Source organism: Aquila chrysaetos, chromosome 19, assembly GCF_900496995.4.
Source record: "Aquila chrysaetos chrysaetos chromosome 19, bAquChr1.4, whole genome shotgun sequence".
Lineage (NCBI taxonomy): Eukaryota > Metazoa > Chordata > Aves > Accipitriformes > Accipitridae > Aquila > Aquila chrysaetos.
In genome coordinates this window covers 7,119,942-7,140,374 of record NC_044022.1, presented here as the reverse complement: position 1 = coordinate 7,140,374, position 20,433 = coordinate 7,119,942, and the positions used below count along the sequence as shown (strand labels likewise).

General features: G+C 39.7%; 1 protein-coding gene and 1 long non-coding RNA gene across 4 annotated transcripts in view; one reads left to right on the top strand and one right to left on the bottom strand.

The window, feature by feature from the left end:
• Nucleotides 1–20,433, bottom strand: part of SACS (sacsin molecular chaperone) — a 65,156-nt gene that overhangs the window by 21,519 nt on the left and 23,204 nt on the right. For 2 of the 3 annotated variants that reach the window (XM_030042226.2, XM_030042225.2), the window contains 6 exons: nucleotides 14,919–15,069; nucleotides 11,866–11,953; nucleotides 8,661–8,746; nucleotides 4,865–4,976; nucleotides 3,427–3,573; nucleotides 668–2,150 (listed from right to left, as the gene is read on the bottom strand). In XM_030042226.2, coding sequence (XP_029898086.1) covers nucleotides 668–2,150; nucleotides 3,427–3,573; nucleotides 4,865–4,976; nucleotides 8,661–8,746; nucleotides 11,866–11,953; nucleotides 14,919–15,069 — 2,067 coding nt within the window. Of the gene's footprint in view, nucleotides 1–667; nucleotides 2,151–3,426; nucleotides 3,574–4,864; nucleotides 4,977–8,660; nucleotides 8,747–11,865; nucleotides 11,954–14,918; nucleotides 15,070–15,309; nucleotides 15,431–20,433 lie in introns of those variants that run through there. The other variant, XM_030042227.2, reaches the window with a different exon arrangement.
• On the top strand, nucleotides 15,493–18,906 carry LOC115353203. Its single transcript, XR_003927490.2, has 2 exons — nucleotides 15,493–16,133; nucleotides 17,386–18,906. It is a non-coding gene; the product is annotated as an uncharacterized LOC115353203 (long non-coding RNA).

Sequence of the window (20,433 nt, the reverse complement as noted above, 5' to 3'; positions counted from 1 at the left end):
TGCTCTTTGCTCTCCCCTTCCCAGTGTCAGTGCAAGGTTTTTTGGCTGATTAAATGTGACCCAAATTGGAACACTGACACAGCTGAGAAATGAACAAGAAAAAAAAAAAATAATACTAAGAGAGGGACTGGAAAGAACAAAGTAAGAGCAGATGTAAAAGACAAGCCCACCTTTTCCACAGGAGTATCTGTTTAATTCCTGAAACCAGCAAGAGTTTAGTACTAAGCCCTTCACTGAAAGTAAGTGTTGTGAAAAAAAAAAAAAAAAAAAACCTGAAGTAATCTCAAGCTTTAAGTTTAATAAAAGCTCTTAACATTACCTAATTTAATGTACTCCCTAGTATGCGTGTTTCTAACCTCCTATTTATAATTTTCAGAAGAAAGCTAACTTGAAATGTATCCTGAGGTATTCCCTTAATACCTAGATCACACGATTCTTTATAAAGTTATAATGGCAAGTAGCTGTCAAACTTTTCAAATGAGACATATGCATACAAACATGTACATATATACAGAAAACTGAGTTCTATCTATGCATTATTTCTTTACATTACAGGCTGCTGCATATCATGTTGTTTGCAGATAACCAAATAACAGTCTGAAGCTCTGTTTTAACATTTAAACTAAAAAAAAACCCAATAAAACAGTATTTAAAATATTAAGTATACCTGGGATATTCTTCTGAGGTTATGTAAACTACATCCTGTTCTGACACGGATGAGGAAAAAGGAATAAAATTTCCATTCTGTAATGGCAAAAGCTCCAATCCAATCAGGTCACTGTAGACTCCATCAGAAAGCACAAATTCTAAAAGATGAAGCTTTTCTTCAGCAGGTCCACTGTGTCCAGATTTCCTTAGTACTTGCCGTACTACAGCAGGAGTCACTTTTTTCACAGCTTTAGCAGTAGAAATAGTAAGATGCACTGCACTAGCAATATTTGCTGGTACCTTGGCAATCTGCTTCCCTGAATTCTGGAGGTAGTTGAGAACAGACTGTGTGTACTCCAAACTCTCATCCATTTCAGAAAAGTGCACCTGTTCCACCTTTATCCACTGATTACTCACTGAGTAAATAACTGTATGCTGGAGCAGCTCTTTAAAGAGCGGTACTACAATTGGTTTCCAGGGTACCCTGATTTTGTTCTCATCAGGCCATAACCTATAAATTCTTTCAGCTGACAATGGAAAATCCGAATTCTTCTCAGTCTCCATTCGTTTGATAGCTTCCAAAATAAGGGTGGTATATGCCTTTGGCACTATATTTAGCACCAGAAGATCATTCCACAAAGCTGCTGGATCTCTCCATTGATCCAGCTCTCGCCATTTGATACTCCTCCTATTGTCTGTGAGACCAAAGAAACCACTAACATGAACTGGGAGTCCAGTTTTGCTTTCTTCACCTGGAGGCAAAGGCAGAAAACAAAATGCTCTTCCTGAAAAGTCTGCTACAGCTCCTTTTTCCTCCCCATTAGTTGATAAAGACATGGCTATTCCAATAGTAGGAACAAATTTCAAGTCATCAGCTAAACAATCCAGTTCAGTACACATTCCTCGACCACCTACACAATTACATACTAACCAAGATGTTTTCTGTGCGTCCTTAACACTCTCGTCTTCTACAACTATATTTACATGGTATGTCACACATGTTATGCTATTGCTTGGGACCCCCTTACAATACTGATTTATTGCAGCTCCTAAGATTTTGATAGAATTGGGTCTTTCATGCTTCAATGCCTTGTTCTCACTAGCGGTGACTCTGAAAATCAGCCTCTCAGTTCCATCAGCTTCCCTAACATGCAACGAAACATCCTGAACACTCTTCAAAAAGAGCAATACTGTGTCCGCATCTGCTCTGAAGGATTCAAACAGCTCTAAAACCTTCGGTTTGTCATAAACATTGCTGCTCAGTTGGGAAGGCTGCAGACGAAGTGGGAAACGAAAAAAGGTACCAGGAAAGTTTCCATTCTTAAAGGTTTCCTTAGTGCTGCCAAATACACCAATGAATGGTGCAAACTGGTCTGTAAGTTCATTGATTTCCTTGCTATCTTCTTTTAGATTCCAACACTGGCCTGATTCATGAGGTCCAAAAAGGGTTTGATGGGGATCAAGCATTCCAATCTGGTCACCACTGAAAATACTAGGGACATCTGTATACATAAAAAACAACAACTATTAATAATCCTAAACCAACATATTTTTCAAATATAGTCTTAAGGAACAAATTTTAAAAGGGCAAGAAAAACAAATGTTATAAAACCGCGATGAACCGAGTATAATGCCCAGGGAAGTGGCTGAGTCACCATCCCTAGAGGTATTTAAAAGCCATGTTGATGTGGTGCTTAGGGACATCGTTTGGTGGTAGACTTGCCAGTGCTAGGTTTACAGTTGGACTCAATGATCTTAAAGGTCTTTTCCAACCTACATGATAACATATAATTCAGTGCTTATTGACAGGAAGAAACAAGCACACCCCTATTCTGCAATTAAATATATAAATAGTCATTCAACTATTTGAATTCTAGCAAACAGTGAGCAAGTATAATTTTTTTCAACTATATACTTTTATCTTTCCAATATTTTCAGGAAAAAAAGATTAATTTACTAAAGATTTATTCTATTACATTCATACTCTGCAGATCTTGAAGGCTTGCAAACAGTAATCTTGTACATTTAAAAGCATAAATTCCCAGAATTATCAAACCACTGAATGTATTACCTAAGCTTTTATTCATGCTCTACTAGGTAAAATTTCTGGAAAAACACCCTGTGTCTTTACAAACTCACTTCACAACTTAAAAATGTTATTTCAGCAAAAATTTGCCTCTTACCGTATACTATTATAACTATGTAGACTGTAAGCACTATTTACGCTATATGCTTCTTCCGTACAGCAGTAAAACATTCTGCCAGAATAATAGGTTTCAAGACTGAATATTACCAGCTTGTGAAAGAGTATGTACTATCTCTCTGAAATGTAAATGTGCATATACCTCTGTTGGGGAATATCCTTTCTAGCATGAAATAAAAATCACTGCTTATTATGCAAAGAACCTGCATAAAAGTTTCAGTCTAGACTAAACCTTCACTCTTCTACTTACATATCTACCCTATATTATGGGCCTCTATAATATGAACAGCAGTGCATAACTGAAATAACAGTGTAAAGGAATGTTCATTTCAATATAAGGGACTAAGTACATAACGATGTTACTAGAAGAAACAAATCTCCTCCAAAAACCTTCAAAATCCAAATGATACTTTATGGGGTTTTAGAAAAATATGAACGCTTCTTAAGGAAACTTAGCCAGGGATCTAATGTAAAAATGCACTATAAAGAAAATATTAAATGTTTGATGAATATCTAAAATAATTAAACAATTTAAAACTTCAACATTTTCATTTAAAAATATCTCCAGAGAGTACCTGTTATATGATAAACCGAATTAAAGCCAATTCCAAATCTTCCAACTTTCAGGGGATCATCTTTCTTCCTGCTTCTTGCTATTTCCTGTATACCATGCCAGTCCTCAGGGGTGAAAATTGCATCATTGTATGCATAAAATGCTGGCCCTACAATAAACAGGCAAGTGTTAAAAAGATGATAGAAGAAAACTATTTACTGTTAAAAATTTCTAGGAAATGAACTTACAGAACTCAGAAAGTATTTCTTTAAGGTATGCATGTGCAAATTTAATGGGGAAGCTATGACTCAAGCTGACATCAAATTATGCTTGGTGATGAAAGGGAGGTATAGAGTAGCAGCAAAAGCAGAAGCAAGGAGATGGATTTACCTCTGTATATGGTACTTAAGAGATTTATATTCTGATGTGGTATCTAGTTCTGGTGTCCACATTTTAAAAGAATGAGTCTGAAAAACTGAACAGAAAGCAGAAAACAACAAAACTTCTGAAAGAAGTGTCCTGTGGCACAAGGCTTAAACTCAATCTGTTCAGTCTATCAAAAAGATGTTTGAAAGATGTACTAATCACAGTCTATTAATACCTCCACCAGAAGGGAATACACGGCAAGATATAACAATAACCTGTGTCTAGAAAGTAAGACAGACAAATTCAAATTAGAAGACATAATGAGGCTGATTAACAACTGAAAAAAAGCTCGGAACAAGAAGTAGTGGATCATCCATCACTGAAATCTTCAAATCAGGACTGAATGCCTTTTGGGATGATTATGCAAACTAATTTGTTTGATAAATACATAACTGACCTCTATCACACAAAGCCATATTAGACAATATAAAAACCTTAAAGTTACAAATAACTACATTTGCAGTATACAGGCAGCATGGAGCAAAGTTTGATATAGGGGTGAGAGTAAGAGATGGGGAAGAAAAACAGAACTGCCTGGAGAATGCTGGAATGTAAAGGGTCATCTTTACATTAAGAACTGGAGATAGCTCTCAAAAGGTAGAGGTTAATATGTAGAAAATATGAAAATTACTGCCTAGTACCCCAAGCATTCTTTTACCCTAGGTCTTATTAAATCTTGTTTACTTGCTCTACTAAAAATGCTCTCTCGTATTTTGGGATACTGAGTCAACCCAGGGAAATAAGCCAGAGGACACACAGTCACCCTGGGAGAAGTAACTTAGAATAAAGCAGAACATGAAGGCTTTCTCAAACAGCATTAACTGGAAGCAGTTGGAAAGCTGCTTCTGACAACCTGCAAGAAGACAGTGTGAGGCCTTCAATAGCAAACACTGGCTTTGGAAAAGAATTATCAACATTAGAACATAGACAAAATATGCACCTAGTAAGGTGGTCATCTCCATACAGCAAGGAGAAAAACAGAACCACATGCATATTGAAGACTAATGGCCAAAATTAATAAAAATTGTATTTACCCTGATATTGTGCCATGTCCTTTGACCATAGAGTTTCTGTTCCATACTGAGTTTCATCATATAAAAACCTAACCTCTGTGGCACCAGCATCTTCTGCATTCTGTATCAGTTCCTGAGGCAGCAAAAAACCCAAACAAAACCAAAGTATAATGCAGTAATGTTGTACATATTCTAGCAATGGCTTTCCAACTTAAACGGTAGAAATAATAAGCAATTGTCTCAAGTGTAATTGTTTTCATACTTTTCAATCAAAATAATTTTATCCAGTTTACCTGAATGAAAATAGGTATCATTATAAAAGCAATATTCAGACGAATACTATAATGTGATTTGGAGTTCAAATACCACACACAAGCATTTATAAAGTTGAGAAATAAGCTACTAAACTGTTACTACTATATTTATATTATCCCAAATCAGAGTTGTACAGGTCTCAGAACAATGCAAGATTGTGGAAGAAAAAAAATAAAATAAAATAAAAAAACCCAAGGTTTACTGTTAAGCCCACACAACAGCTGTAAGATAACTGAGGCAACAAGTCATAAAAGGGCAATACACACCACTCTTCTTTACATCAACTGAATTCCAATTAAGTTAGCATTTCACAGTATGAACCAACTGTTCAAGAGCCACGGTGCTCACTTCTAACACCCCTTCAGCAAAGGGCTGCATAACAGTTCTGACCAGTAACTCTGTAAATCATGAACAAACAGAGCTCAACTGTTGAATGAAGCCCATAGACTAGAAAGAGGCTTGTGTTAAGACTGAGTATTTGTTAAATATTATTAGTAGTGGTGAGAGCTATGGAAAACTCTATTAATTAAAACATCAATAAACTAGTTCTGTAAACACTACCATTAATAAAATATGCCTATCCAGTCCCATTTACATCAATAGAATTATAGATTGCAGACATGTAAGCATGATTATAAATACCTACAGGATTAGAGCTTCACACAATGCTCTATTTACACTGAATCATCAAAGCGTATCAGGGCTCCAAGGATACACACTCACACATACATATATATACACACATACACACACATGTGTATGTAAGTTTGGCATAAGGAAGTATCTCAAGCTGAATTGAAAAGCTATGTAAGTACATCACATCACATCCAATGTATTCATACAACAAATTTCATTCAGTTATGCATAAAAATAAAAGTCTTGCTAGCAAGGTGAATCTTTACTTTAAAAATGCATCAACTAGCAGCATATATTTCAGATTAGGTTGCATTCTAATATACTGTTGACAGTAAATTAAGCTCATTGTTATCTAATATCTGGTTTCAAAATTATAACCCCTTGATTTTTTACTTTGTGACAGTATGTTCAGTCTATAAGGCATATCACACAAGTAACCGAAATACATTGTTTATATTGTCACTTCCATGTAATTTTGAAGCACTATGAGATAGAAAGAAATATACCCACAGTTCAGCATAAATAATAAGTTTTTAAAGAATCTCCACGAGGTATTTAATTACAAAAACCATGCAATTTTTCTCCTAAAAGAATAATCACGGCTATCATTCAAAAAGATACAAAAAGATAGTCAAAGCCTCTAGAAATATAAGTATGGAAACCACCATGTAGTCAGAGACTTGCATTCATGCTGTGGCACACAGAGCATCTGCTACATTCAGCTGTTAACAGCATTGTATTTGAAGAATCCAAACAGTGAAATCAATTTTAACACACCAGCAAAATTCCTAGTAGTAATCCCTCCCTAACATGCTGTTAACTCTAAATTGTAAGCCAGGAAAAGAAGAACATTTCTACTTTTAGATTTACCCATCTGATTGCTAAGAACATTACCTTATTTCTTCATGTTGGAATGAATTTGAGTTTAAATTGTTAAGGTGGTCTGAACCCTTCATGATTCAAATGCATCTTACAGATTCAACTAGTACTGGGAAACAGTAAAAATGTAAGCACCCATCCTGTGAACAGGCACTGCTCAGAACATATCCAAGATGCAGTTTGCCAAAACAATTGAAGATACGCTTATCTTAAGCATTCACACTAAAAATAGCCAAATTCTCATTCCACAGTTGCAAAGAAAACCTTCCAAGAGACAGCAAGAACTGTCATCATCTGTCACCATTTGTATTTGTGTGGTTTATATATATGGATGTATACACGTATCTCTACCAAATGCCGTTAGTTAGAACCAAGTATTCCCATACACTAAGGAAATGAATCTCCTAATGTCCATGTGATGAAGCATTCTGGATGAGAAGTTTAACGTCCAACCATGAACTAATCACCCCAGATGCTACTCAAAGAAATATCACCTGGCACTTCCAGACATTAGCATAGGAAGCTACAGTAAATCAGACAAACCATCTTCTTCTACAGGCACCTGTCATTCCCCTTGCAGGACTTGATGAATTTAGAATGATCTGTATTTTTTCAGATCATAGAATCATAGAATGGATTGGGTTGGAAGGGACCTTTAAAGATCATCTAGATCACCCCCCCCCCCCCCATAGGCAAGGATATCTTTCCCTAGATCAGCTCTTTCTAAGCTCCATCCAACCTCACTCTGAACATTTCCAATGATGGGGCATCCACAACTTCTCTAGGCAACCTCTTCCAGTGTCTCACCACCCTCGTCCTAAAAAATTTTTTCGTTATGTCCAATCTAAATCCACCCTCTTTCAGTTTAAAACCATTGCCCCTTGTCCTGTCACTATAGACCTTGGTATAAAGTCTCTCTCCATCTTTCTTATAAGCCCCCTTTGTATGTTGAAGGGCCACAATAAGGTCTCACCAGAGCCTTCTTTTCTCCAGGCTGAACAACCCCAACTCTCTTAGCCCTTCTTCACAGGAGAGGTGTTCCAGCCATGTCTAAAGTAAGGTGAGGTAAACTCCACTCTACCAGTTCACCATCCTATTTACTGAAAAATTTTTTAGTGCTTAAATCAATGTCATCATTTCTGCTGTTAGGCTTGTACACATAACATTCAACACTCAAATGTGGAGCACCACAACATAACATGCCCTACTGTTGCAAACTTTGAAGGCTCCTGGACCAATGATAAAACACCATGAAGAACACTAAGTTCAGTTCAGAAAATCCTGTGACATTCTTTTGTTATGAGAACTAATGTCTAGACTAAAAATTATTTTCAGCCCATACAAAACTGATGGGTTCGTTATTCTTACCACTCTAGAGCAAGTCTCCCAAAAGCCTCTCACAGATTCCCATCTTGAAAGCATTCTTAATCTAATGATGAAACTTTGTGATACTGTCATAGTTCACTGAGAAAAATACATTTAGCTACCAAGAAATTCCACAGCAAAATCTTGCATTAAAGTCTCCAGCTTATCCCAATCTTATACTAAGATAATCTCTTCCAAAAATTTTATATACTATTATGTGGTTTTACCATAACCATAGCAGAGGTGAACAATGAAGAAATAAGCAAAATAAGCATTTTAGATAGCTTACTCACATAAAGTACACCATGAAGTCTCCGATTTAATTATAACATCTGCATTTTATCTCTATTTTTATAATAAAATTACAATAGCATCTATGACAAGCACACTTAGAGACATTAAACACAAAAAAAGAAAACACCAACAAAAAAACAAAAAACCCACACCACACAAACCCATAACTCACTTTGTCTTGTCCACAGAAATAGAAAACATGTATCTCCTGTACTAGAATGAATATCTAATGAGGTACAACAACTGCAAGATTTGCTGGAAAGTGTCAAACTAATGGTATTATGTCATGCATATTAAATGACTGCTAAAAATACCATTTGTTGTATACCTTAAGAATCTGTCCTCCTTCTGGGTATCTTCTTAAAATATCCTTAAGAAAATCAACAAGTGGTGGAGTTGTTTGTCCAAAACGACCTAAAACCAAACAAAAAATAATCTGTGTATTATGCTACTAGGCACTAAATTTCAGATTTAAAAAAAAAAAAAAAAAAAAAAAATACTCACTAAACAATTAATGGGAATTTAGAAAATGTTTTAAAATTAACTCAAGGCCTGATTCTGTAAAATCTTGTATTTCCAAAATCAGCTGTAAAAATACTACATTATAAATCTTTTTATTAAAAAAATTAAAATAGCGGGAAATAAATGTGGGGGCTAAGTCTTTGCATCAGTTATACCCCAGCTCCAACTACCAGATGTTCAAATGTAGCAGCTTCTGAAGGACTACTACATTTTAAGTAGCAGGACATTATTCTAGGGCAGCAGGGGTTCTAATTTTTTTATAGCCAGTGATGATCCCTACTGACAGCTACACACAGGCACAGTATGCTTCGGTTCTAGTGTACACTTCGGTTCTGGCATATCATGTGCTGGGCCTGGTGCTAGCTTTGGTGTTATGTGGGCTTAGCACTGGAAGGAAAAGAGTCTCAGAAAGGTACTACCAAGCGTTATGAACTTCTGCTCTAAGAGAAAGAGTCTATCACAAAATGAAAGGTTCAGTACTCTTCAATTCAAACTCCAGTCTGAGACTAAAGAGCAGCTCCCTAAATCCAAACCTCTAAAACATGGGCTTCTAACATATATTAATGATGCAAACCCCACAAGAAAAACACACTCCAGACTCTACTGATGCCCCATCCATCAATTCCTTTTAAAGTTATTAATGAAGTAATTATATTCTCTCTCTCCCCTTCTTCTGCATATATGTGTGTTTATGAAGTACACAGATTCAAAACACACACACATTATATATATTACGGAATAAAACATTATACAAAAAAAACCCCCACAGAATCCTCAGCAGTGTGGAAAAAGGGGCATAGATAAGAGAGATCCATTTGCTGAGAAAACATCCAAGTAAAAACATCAAACATCTTGTTGCTTTTATGAAACTTTCTTATTGCTCTTTATTTAAGGTAACTTAATAACATCAGTGAAAAAAAAAAAAAAGAAACGGCAACTCACAGCTGAAAGTGTGGAAAGTATTTTATAACTTTTGTTATTATTTTTACGGTAGACAGAAGTATATGAAAGTCAACCTGGAATATGCAAACTTCAAAAATAAGGTGAACTGATCAATAGTAGGAAAGTTAGGGTGTTTCTTTTCTTAGGAGAAATTATCTAAAATCAATAAACCGACGTTCTCCAAGTCTAACTTGGGCAGGCAGGCTGAAGTGTTTAAACAACACATTTCACTATGGGAACCACAAAAACAGACAAGTAACTTTTAAGTGATAGGACTGAAGATAAACATTATTCTAACTCTTTACATCTAAGAGCAGAGCTGCTCTGGGTACGTCAAAAAATTAGTCTGCCTAGAGACCATGACTTACTGCATCCTATCAAAGGTTGAACTGATTTTTCTTGAGTATTAGAGCTGGTCATATTTAACACAAAACTGGTTCCACAAATCTGAAGGAGAAACTTTTTCCACAATAAGGGCAGTCAAGCATTGGAATAGGAGCCCAGAGAGCCTGTGCAGTCACCATCCTTGGAGGCTTTCCAAACTCGACCAGATCAGCCCTTGAGCAACCTGGTCTGACCTCAGAGGTCACTGCTTTGAGCAGAAGTTTGGAGTAGAGACCTCCTGATGTCCCCTCCAACATGAATTATTCTGTGATCGCATGAAACGATTATGCATTATTTGACAGACACCACTGATGAATGAACACAAAGGTGACACAGGTGATCAGAGTACTTCAGCAAGCAATGTGCTTGGCCCTACTGACCATGCATCTCCTGAAGTTCGAAATTCAGGGCCTTCCTTGATTCATCTGCTGTAAGGAAAAATCTCAGAACTGAAAGATGCCAGAATGAACACAAAAGGCTGATACTAAAGCCTTCAGATCTTTTAGATTGACTTACATAAGAGTTGTGGGCCAGAAAAAAAGTTAAATGCTTTATCTAGACATGGACTGCTTAGAACGATATCTCTAAGAAAACCTCACAGCCAAATATTCCATTCCTAGGCACAAAAAACAGCAACAGTTTTTCTTTCCCATGAAAGATTTCTTAGGGCTACTACACTATCTTCTCCATACACTTCCATGGCAAAAAAACAGCTCAGAGAAGAAAAAGAAACTCTTTTTATTTAGTCTATCACAGCATACATACAGCAAAAAATTGTCAGAGCAAACAGTCCAAGAATGAGAGAAAGAAAAACATTTGATGCCATAGAACCACAGGGTCCATTTTCATAGGGGTTTTCTAACCATTGCAGGTTCTAGAGAATGTGAACATGAACTTCTAGCTATATACAAACGCTTCACTTCCCTGTGTGTCTAGAAAACCATAATCCATCCAGTACACTCATGGCTTACATAGGCTAAGAAATACAACATTTTGTCACACCACATAAAATAACCGCATGAAAAGAAGAGTTTCCTTCTTCATCCTACCACCCCATTAGCATTTATTTCATTCCCTTACAATAAAGTTATTTTAAAAAGAACATTAACGCTAACAACCAAATAACATAATCATCACAGATTTTAATTAGAGCATTTCTGAAGATATTCAGGTATCATAATCTAATTCAAGAAACCATACAAACAGATATACCTGCAATTTTTGTAACAAAAATGTAACTAAACATAATTAAAATAAAAACAAACAAATAAAAAATCAGAAGAAATCAAAAGCTTTTTACCAGTGTTAAAGTTTTCTACACAGTTGTTACTGAAAAGATATCCTTTCAGTATCTGAATTGCTTACAAGTATTCAGCTTATTTTATATGAGACAAGGCAGCTATTAACGCTACTGCAAGGCAAGTTTTATTGATTCCAAAGGACAGCAATATTCTAATTTCTACACATGAAATTACAAAGTAACAATTAAACACTGCAGCACTTACAGAGAGAAGTTTAATTTTCCAGGAGCAGAATGAAAAGAACAAGTGAAGGGATACCTAGGACTTAAAAGAAAAATAATTGCTTCCCATTTAAAGAAGAGAATCATTTCAGTTAACTCCAGATTGCATTAGAAAATGCTTTGACCTTCCAGTTTATAAACAGAGACAAGTATTTTTTCATACCTCCTCCTTTCAACCCTTTTGACTGGAGCTTCAGAAAAACCTGATTTTGAGACTTCTGAAGATCCACAATCTTGGTACCATCAGATAACTGAAACAAAAATTAAGACAGATCTTGATCAGAACATTCTGCAGCATAAATAATTTACTGTAGCTTCATTTCCTATGTATTTATTCTATGAAATCTGGTTTTAGATAAAAGTATGCAAATACTCTGAAACATCCAGTATTCAGTTTGAGCAGCACTTTCAGTTCCCGAGGTCTAGGACGGTCTCCTTTGCCTAATGATACTCCTCAGATGAAGTACCAGTTTGTTAGTAACAGGACCAAAAAAATGGCCACAAACAAATCAGTTGGAAAAAATGCCTCATACTAACAGCAAGCCATGGCCCCCTGTTTTTACATTTGAAAATTTCCATGTTCTGGGAACTTCTGGAAGCACACAACTAAAGCAGTTACTGTTCTAAAGTGCATGCCCGTAAAGAAAATAAACATATACAGAAAGTACATGGTCTACACGGTCCAAAAAGTACATATGGAGTTTTAAACTAAGCAGTATCAGCTCAAAGCAGCTAGAAATACAGAATGTGTAGAAACAAAAGTGCGTCACAGAAATACCCCTGAAGAATCTGACAGCCTCATCTCCCCATTACCTCTACATGCAGACCTATGGACTTGCTGGGAACATCACAGAGAAACTGGGGCAAACTAAGCAACAAAATCCTTAGCAGCCATTGGGAAAACTGTTTAGTAACCATAGCACATAATGGTTTTGTTGCAATTCTAGTTTCATATTATATGTGTCCCAGTCATATACAATGTGATGCCAAAATAGTCATATATGACATGATGTCATCCTGCGTATCACAGTAACAAATGTAGAATTAGAAGTTGCGCTGTGCTAATTAGAATCTTAGCCAATTCAAATTGGTTTCCACTTATAGTAAACTATCTTAAAATTTTATTATGTGAAATTTTATTATTCTATTAGTCTCAGTTTATAGCAAAGTTCAGGACTACTTCCTCACTTCAATGGGTAAAAACAAATCACTAGAAAGAAGCTGGTGCTTACACAGACGTAGATGCTTACAATCTAACTACATTTAATACACAGAAGATGGTCCTAGTCCACAGTATGTAGTCATAATTTAAAAACACTAATAAGAAAAAAATCATATTCCTTTTTACTTACACCAGTTTTAAACAGTTCTTACAACAACAGTGCATTTATTGCAAGTTCCTACAGAAACGTTATATTTGAACTGATCTTGTCTCAAGATGCAAAATAGCTTACACTGCATAGACCACGTACTCAGGACTCACTATAAAAAAGAATCCACAGAATGCTGTAACCCATCAGCAAGTATTAAAGGGATAGAATAATCGAATTTTGTCAGGTAGGATTTTTGTGCCACACCAGCAGAAACTAGGAGACTGAATAGATTCAAATTAATAGTTTAACACTGTAAGGAACTATGAGAGAAAGAGATACTGGATTTTACTTAACATCTGTAAATTGCACGTAGCAGCTTTCATGGAAAAAAAAAGATTTACTGATGAATATTCTAGTACCTCAGTAAATTAAAAAATAATTTGATCCCAATAAACAGGAGTTCAAAAGTTTATAAACGATTTTCAAAATCGCTACAGTACAGAATAAATATTCCCATATGTATTCTAGTTTAATATTAAAAAAAAAAAAAAAAAAAAATCAGAATAGCTATTACAGTCACTGACTGTTCCCTGCCAAAAGATAGTTTTCTGTGCCAGACAGAGTGAGGCTCGGATCTTCACTTCCAGATGAATTTTATAAAGTGATATACAGATCTCCTTCCTCCCAAAACAGGAAGGCCTGGAGAGAACAAAATCAAGGACACACAAAACCAGGCAAGAAAATAAAAGATAAACTACGTTGATAGTTTGTTTCAAACCTGAGCCCTCAAAGACTACTTGTGTTCCCCATGTAGGTTCTTAAAAGCTTCTTGAGCAATACAACTACTAACATCTAGTTCCTTCCCAGCATCATAGAACGGTTTGTGTTGGAAGGGACCTTTAAAGATCATCTAGTCCTACACACCCCCCCGCCATGGGCAGGGATATCTTTCACCAGATCAGCTTGCTCTAAGCTCCATCAAACCTGACTTTGAACACTTCCAATGATGGGGCATCCACAACTTCTCTAGGCAACCTCTTCCAGTGTCTTACCACCCTCACCTTAAAAAAAAAAAATCCTTCTTTACGTCCAATCTAAATCTACCCTCTTTCAGTTTAAAACCATTGCCCCTTGTCCTGTCACTACAGGCCTTGGTATAAAGTCTCTCTCCATTTTTCTTATAAGCCCCCTTTATATATTGAAAGACCACAATAAGGTCTCGCTGGAGCCTTCTCTTCTCGCTTGTGCATCTGCAAGCCCCCTTGCCCTGTTTCACCCCAACGTCCCACCTCCTCTCTCTCCCCTTCTTGCCGCTACTCCTGCATCCCACCAGTATCTCCAGGTTCCCGTCTCCCAAGAGCGTGGCTAGCAGCACGCCAAGCGGTACCGAAACGGTGACCCCAGGCTGATGCCTTCAACAGGACAAGGTCATTCATTCATTCCACTCTCTCTCCTGTACCCAGACCTCACTTTTTAACTTGTAAGAGCTTCCTGTCACGGTGATGTCAGCTCTGCCGTTGAAGCTGGCCAGCAGGTAGAAAAATCAATTAAAGATGGAAAGGAAGGCAGAACAAGCACGTCGGCACTCTCAGGTGAATCTTCCACCCCCCACCCCCCCAAAGAAATAAGGATAAAGCACGTGGATTCCATCAGAAAAAGACACAAAAGCTCAAAACGATAAAAGCTGGCACCGTCGGGAGGGCGAGCTGCTCGTCCAAACGACCTCCTCGCTTCCCAAGGGAGACCCCCACCTACGGACGCGCGCCCACCGCGCTGCCCACGCACCACAAGACCCGCCGAGACGCAAAACGCGGCCGGGCGGGGACCGCCGGCACCGCAGCGGTGCGGGAGGCCCACCGGAGAAGCGGAGCTGCCCCCGCCCGCCCCGCCGCGCCCCCCTCACCTCTCTGCCGCGGTGCCACAGCCGCTGCTCGGCGGCGGGGAAGCCGGCTTCCGCCTCGATCCGCGCCTTCACGTCCCCCACAGCCGCGGAAGGCGGCAGCTCGAAGGTCCTGCAGCCCAGGCAGTCATGGAGGACGCTCACCCGGGCCAGCCTGCGACGACAACGACAGACACCAGCTGAGAACGGGCACGCAGCGCCCTCCCTCTCGGGCACCCCGCAGGCCCGAGACGGGCGCCGGAGACCCGCGCGGCTACGGGGGCGGGCGGGCGGGCTCTCCGCGGAGGCGGGAAGGAGCCGCCGGGCCTGCCAGCGGAGCCGCTCCCGCAGCGCCGCACGCCCGCCGCTTCGCTTCCCTTCCCTTCCCCTCCCGTCCCGCCCCGCCGCCACTCACATGCCCGCCGCGGCGCACAAAGGACCGTTAGCCGCCGCCGCCGCCGCGGCTCCCCACACGGGGAAGGGGTGGGACTGCCCACGGCGGCGAAAGGGAGGAGCTCGCCCTGAGGAAGAGGGAGGAGGGAAGGAGGGAGGGTGTGGAGAAGCCGCCCTAAAAGCAGCAGCTGGAGCAGCGGCGGCGGGGGTGAGGCGGGCCCGGCCCGGCCCGGCCTCCGCGCAGGGAGGGCCCGCAGACGGGGGTGTCCCGGCTCCGCGGAGCTGGGGGAGTCTCTGCCCGCGGCCCTGTGGCCCGATTCGCGGGGCTCGCCGTTCCCGCTGCCTGCCGGGGCCCTCGGGTGAGCGAGCCCGGTCGCCCGGGGCGAGGGGGAAGGATGCAGCTTCGCTCGGCCGGCGCTGCGCGTGTGGCGTGAGGCTGCCGGAGCCGAGACTGGCGCGGAGACGCAGAGATGTTGCAGAATCCCTCCTTCGGCGGGGCAGGGCGGGCCGGCAGGGAGGCACCCGCTGGTGCTGCGCGTAATTCCCAGCGTTCGGGCACCACCGTATGGGGCACGCAGAGGTACAGCTGACAAACCCCGTGTTCCTCAAGGGTGCAGAAGGAAACACCGTTTTTCTGCTCTTCTGTCGGTCACTTGATTGATCATGAATATTTATGGCTGTTCATCTTCTGCTTTATCTCATAGGGTGTATGGTAAGTCCTGATGCCATTCAAGACTTACGGAAAGCGCGCTCTCGCCTGAAAACAGAGCTTTCATCTATCTGTGATCCCAATGAGCTAAGGGGACCTCGAGGAACTTGTGGAGGGGGCCAACAGAAACCTCCAGGGTTCATTGCGTGCAAAGTTCTGCGCCTGGGACCGTGGGCTGTGCATCAGTGATGGGCTGAACAGCAGCCCTGCTTCAGAGGAGCTGGGGGAGACCAGGCTGAATAGGAGGCAACCGCCTGCTCTCTCTAGAGGGAGGGTGACCAGCAGATAAAGGGAAGCGAGTCTCTGCTCAGTGCCGATGAGGCTGGATCTAGGATATTGTGACCAGAATGTGATGTTCTGGGCTTCCTCAGTTCCAGATCCCAGCAGAGGACTACCGACAGGGTCGGGGGGCCCAAAGCATGTGACCTGCGAGGAGAAGATGGGGGAGTTGGGCTTGTTTAGTTTGGTGAGGGGGAGACTAAGGTGCAACGTAGTAGTATCCTGCGACTACCTGAAGGGCAGTTACAAAGGTGATGGAACCGAACTCTTCTTAGTAGTGCAAGACTAACCAGGGGCAATGGCAACAAACTGCAGCTTGGGCGGTTCACACTGGGCAGTAGGAAAAAACCTGTCACTGGGAGACAAGCGCAGTACTGGCACGGGTTGTCTAGAGGCACGCTTCGTACTGGGGTATTTTCAAGACTTAGCCATGACTGACCTGATCCAGTATTGGTGATCCTCCTGCTTTGAGCAGGAAGATGGACTACAGACCTCCAGCCAACAATTCCATTTCATTCCAGCAGGTCTTCAATTCCAGTCCCTGACTAAACTGAAACATCTATGACTTCACTTAGTGACAGGGAGTTAAAACTGCCACTTGGCAGCAACAGATAGCAATAGAGTTTCTGTGGAAGGGCGAAAAGACACAATGAACCTGTCTGCAGAAAGCTTATCAAGCTAAGAAAAGATGAGCCCACTTAAAATGGAAGGAAGCTTAAGAACCGCAGAGGTCAGGTGGATCAAGATCCAACACAGTATCTAGGTAGACAGAGTTTTGCCAGTGCTGCAACATCTTACTTCATTCATTGGCAATATTTGTGTATTGAATACTACAGGATTAGGAGAAAATGTTAGAAATTTTGTGGGTCTGATCCTGCTTTCACCAGAAATAATTAAAAAAAGACTATTTTAACTTAAACAGGATGGATCTAACTCTTTGCTTTAGTTTAGGACTTTGTTCATTTTTCTATTGTTTCATCTTTCTAACTTTCCGTTTTGTTACATCCCCTTCAGAGTTTGTCATCACAGAATTTTTCATACTATGTCCAAAGGAATGAGAAGGCTGCCTTCCAATCTCTTATGTTTATCTTTTTATGTCTTGACACCAAGGGAGTATACTACCTGCAGAAGGGTGCGGCGTGAGGGGCACAAATGTGGATGACTGGGCAAGATGAAAGGAGTTAAAACCTGATGCAGTCCCATCCATACCAGCTACTAAAAATAGTCTCCAGACCAGTTGAACCACCAAACCACACTGGCAGAATCTAATTCTTCTGCTCCAGCTGGGATCACAGGAGTGATTTAGCATTTTACGAAGCATGCACAATTGTTTGAATGAGTCCCTGGAGAGAACAAGAGCTATTTATCTCAGCTAACAGCCACCTCTCTATGCCAAACACCTCAAATGGTGGGACACGTCCAGGGGCATGGACCATCCTGCTGTCAGTGATTGGCTGAAATTCCCCAACCCATGTCACATCACATGACAAGACAATACTCTCAAATTCTGTCCTGTGATGATTTAACACTAATATTGGAGGAAAAAAACCCCTGTGTACCACAGATTCGAGTATGTGACCTCCGTAGTAGAGGGTGAGGAGTTGGGAACAAGCAGGAATACAGAACTGGAACCGTGCAAGGTTCTGGACAAAGGAGTTGGACTCCTGAGCTCCTGGAAATTAGCCATACCTGTTCCCCTCATAAATCTGATCCTCTTGTTACAAGGGAGACTGTTTTTTCATACTGGCAGGAATGCATGTCCCATTTCTATTTGCTATGGAACACCTTTCATTTGCTTCTCCTTTATCATGTGTTTTCTGCTCTGTTTTCCTCTTTTATAATTTCTGCCTTTGGATTTCTGTCCAGACAGAAGCAAGATGTTCATCCTCTTAGTATCTCTGTATTAAAAGAGTAAGCGTGACTAGGGCATATGTTCCAATGCAGCCCTTTGATCAGCCGCACTGTTTAATTGTTGTCATGCTTCTTGGCACAGTTTTGACCCGTAACCACCATCAGTCTTCACGACAATGATCAGGCATGGTTCATAAACCAGGGACAACTCTCCACAGGCAGAATGGACAAGGACATTTTTGTTGAGGGCCAAAGACTGTTAAGTTTTTTAGATATGAGCTGTGCTATGCCACTTCTGGCCCGAAGGGAAGAAGGGCCTGGGGCCCCATCCCATTTTATTTATTGGCTAGATGTTGATATTGATGATAATAAGTAAGACTCCCACTGATTTCAGTGATACCAAAATTTCAAATTACCAATTTCATGGCATAGCCTCCTAACAGGAAAAGGCACTGATTTCAGTAACAAAGATAAGGAAATTGAACACCGATACTATTATCAGATCCAAAGAATGGGTAAAAACAAGCTCTTCTCAAACTCTACAAAAAAAAGGAAAAGAGTAGAAGTATTCCAAGCGCAGTTTCAGTTGAAACCTATTTGCAGAAAATTAACTGGAATTTAAAGCCACTCCTACAGCGTTAATTGCAATGCTGATTTCTATCAGTAACATCTGGGCCGTTCATCTGGCAAGGAATGTAGAATATAAATCTCCTTTTTATTACAAAGTGATTTATACATATCCTGTTATCCCTTATTAAACTCTGTCTTTTTTACAGCTTATGACAGTGATCTTTGTAAACCTTTTTTTTTTTATTGCGTTATCTAAATAAAAATGTCCTAGACAAGTAACTATATAGAAATTACACTGACTGAAAAGGAGTTTGCAGATTTTCGCAACAAAAAAACCCAACCTTTTTTTATTTTTAATCTTGCTTATCCCTTTGGAAAACAGAACTATGGAAGCTGTGTAATCCTAGTGAAGTTAAAGATATCACATACGTATTTGTTATGCAGAACTACTTTTAATGATTGTACGTGGCAATGTAAAAAAAAAAAAAAAACATTTGACCTGACCAGGTGGGAATTTTGTAGCCATGGCAGTTAGTCTTGTAAATCCAAAATGATTGGGAAATTCCTATGACAACATTTTTATAACCACTTTTCCAAGCAGAACAGCATTTAGATTTAAAAATATATATGGAAAATTCTCCTGTGGCTATAAACAAGAGTTCTGTTTGGTTCAGAATGAGGTCATGTAACCCTTACAAGAAGGGACATGCAATAAAAAAAAATAGAAAGAGTCTCTGGAACACTGAAGTATATTTATAAAATGAAATGAAAGCCATTTTCATAGTGACATTTCCTTGAAAAGAGAAAGTTCTGTGTTGCGGAATTACCTCATATTTCCAATAGCTTAAAATAATTGTGCAGTAGCAGAAAGAGATGGATGCAAGTCCCTTCCTTCCTTATCAGTGTGCTTAGAAAGATGGAATGGAGCCTGCAAAAGGAGTCCGTGGTGTGATAAGAAACAAACATGATTAGGTCACTAATGCAAGAGGAAACCCCCTGCAATACAATAGCTTCCAGTGCAGCAAATAACATTCTGCAGTGCTGGCAGGCAAGTAGCAGTGACTCAACAACTACATCTAGGTTTGAAGCAGTGCACACCAAACATAAAATCAAAACTTTCTATGACACAGTGAGCACTTACCTTCATTCTTAAATCAATCCCTTAAGTGTTTCTAACAAATGTTTTAAACATTACATTGTATATATTTCACATTAGCCGGAGATTACAGATTGCATTGGTCTGTAGTCACTGCCAGGAGCTTGCTTTATCCTTGCTTACTAATGCCTTTTCAAGAAGTTTGAGAATACCATTTGCTGATGACACATGTGCTAGTCATTAGAAAGCCACCCCTTACTGGAAATTTTGTATTTTATTTGAATAGCTCCATTAACAGAAAACAAGTAATTTTTTTTTTTTTCTTAAAAGAGATCACTAAAATGGTTATAGTCCTATCTAGTACAAATGACAAAAAAAACCCTCTGGCCTGTGAAGCATCTGATTAAAAAAAAAAAATCTAGTTTTGCCCTAAAATCCATTACACAATGTAAGTAATTTGCTGAAACTATTTTATTATAGATTGGTGCAGTGAGTTTAAATCAATACTTCTACTCTGCATTCTGCCTGTGAAACCACTATAGGCAGCTTCTAAGCAAAGTATCTGTATGATCATGGCTTAGTCAAATATTAAAGAACAGGAGGAAAGTATTATCTTATTCCTTTTGCATGCTGATGTGGTT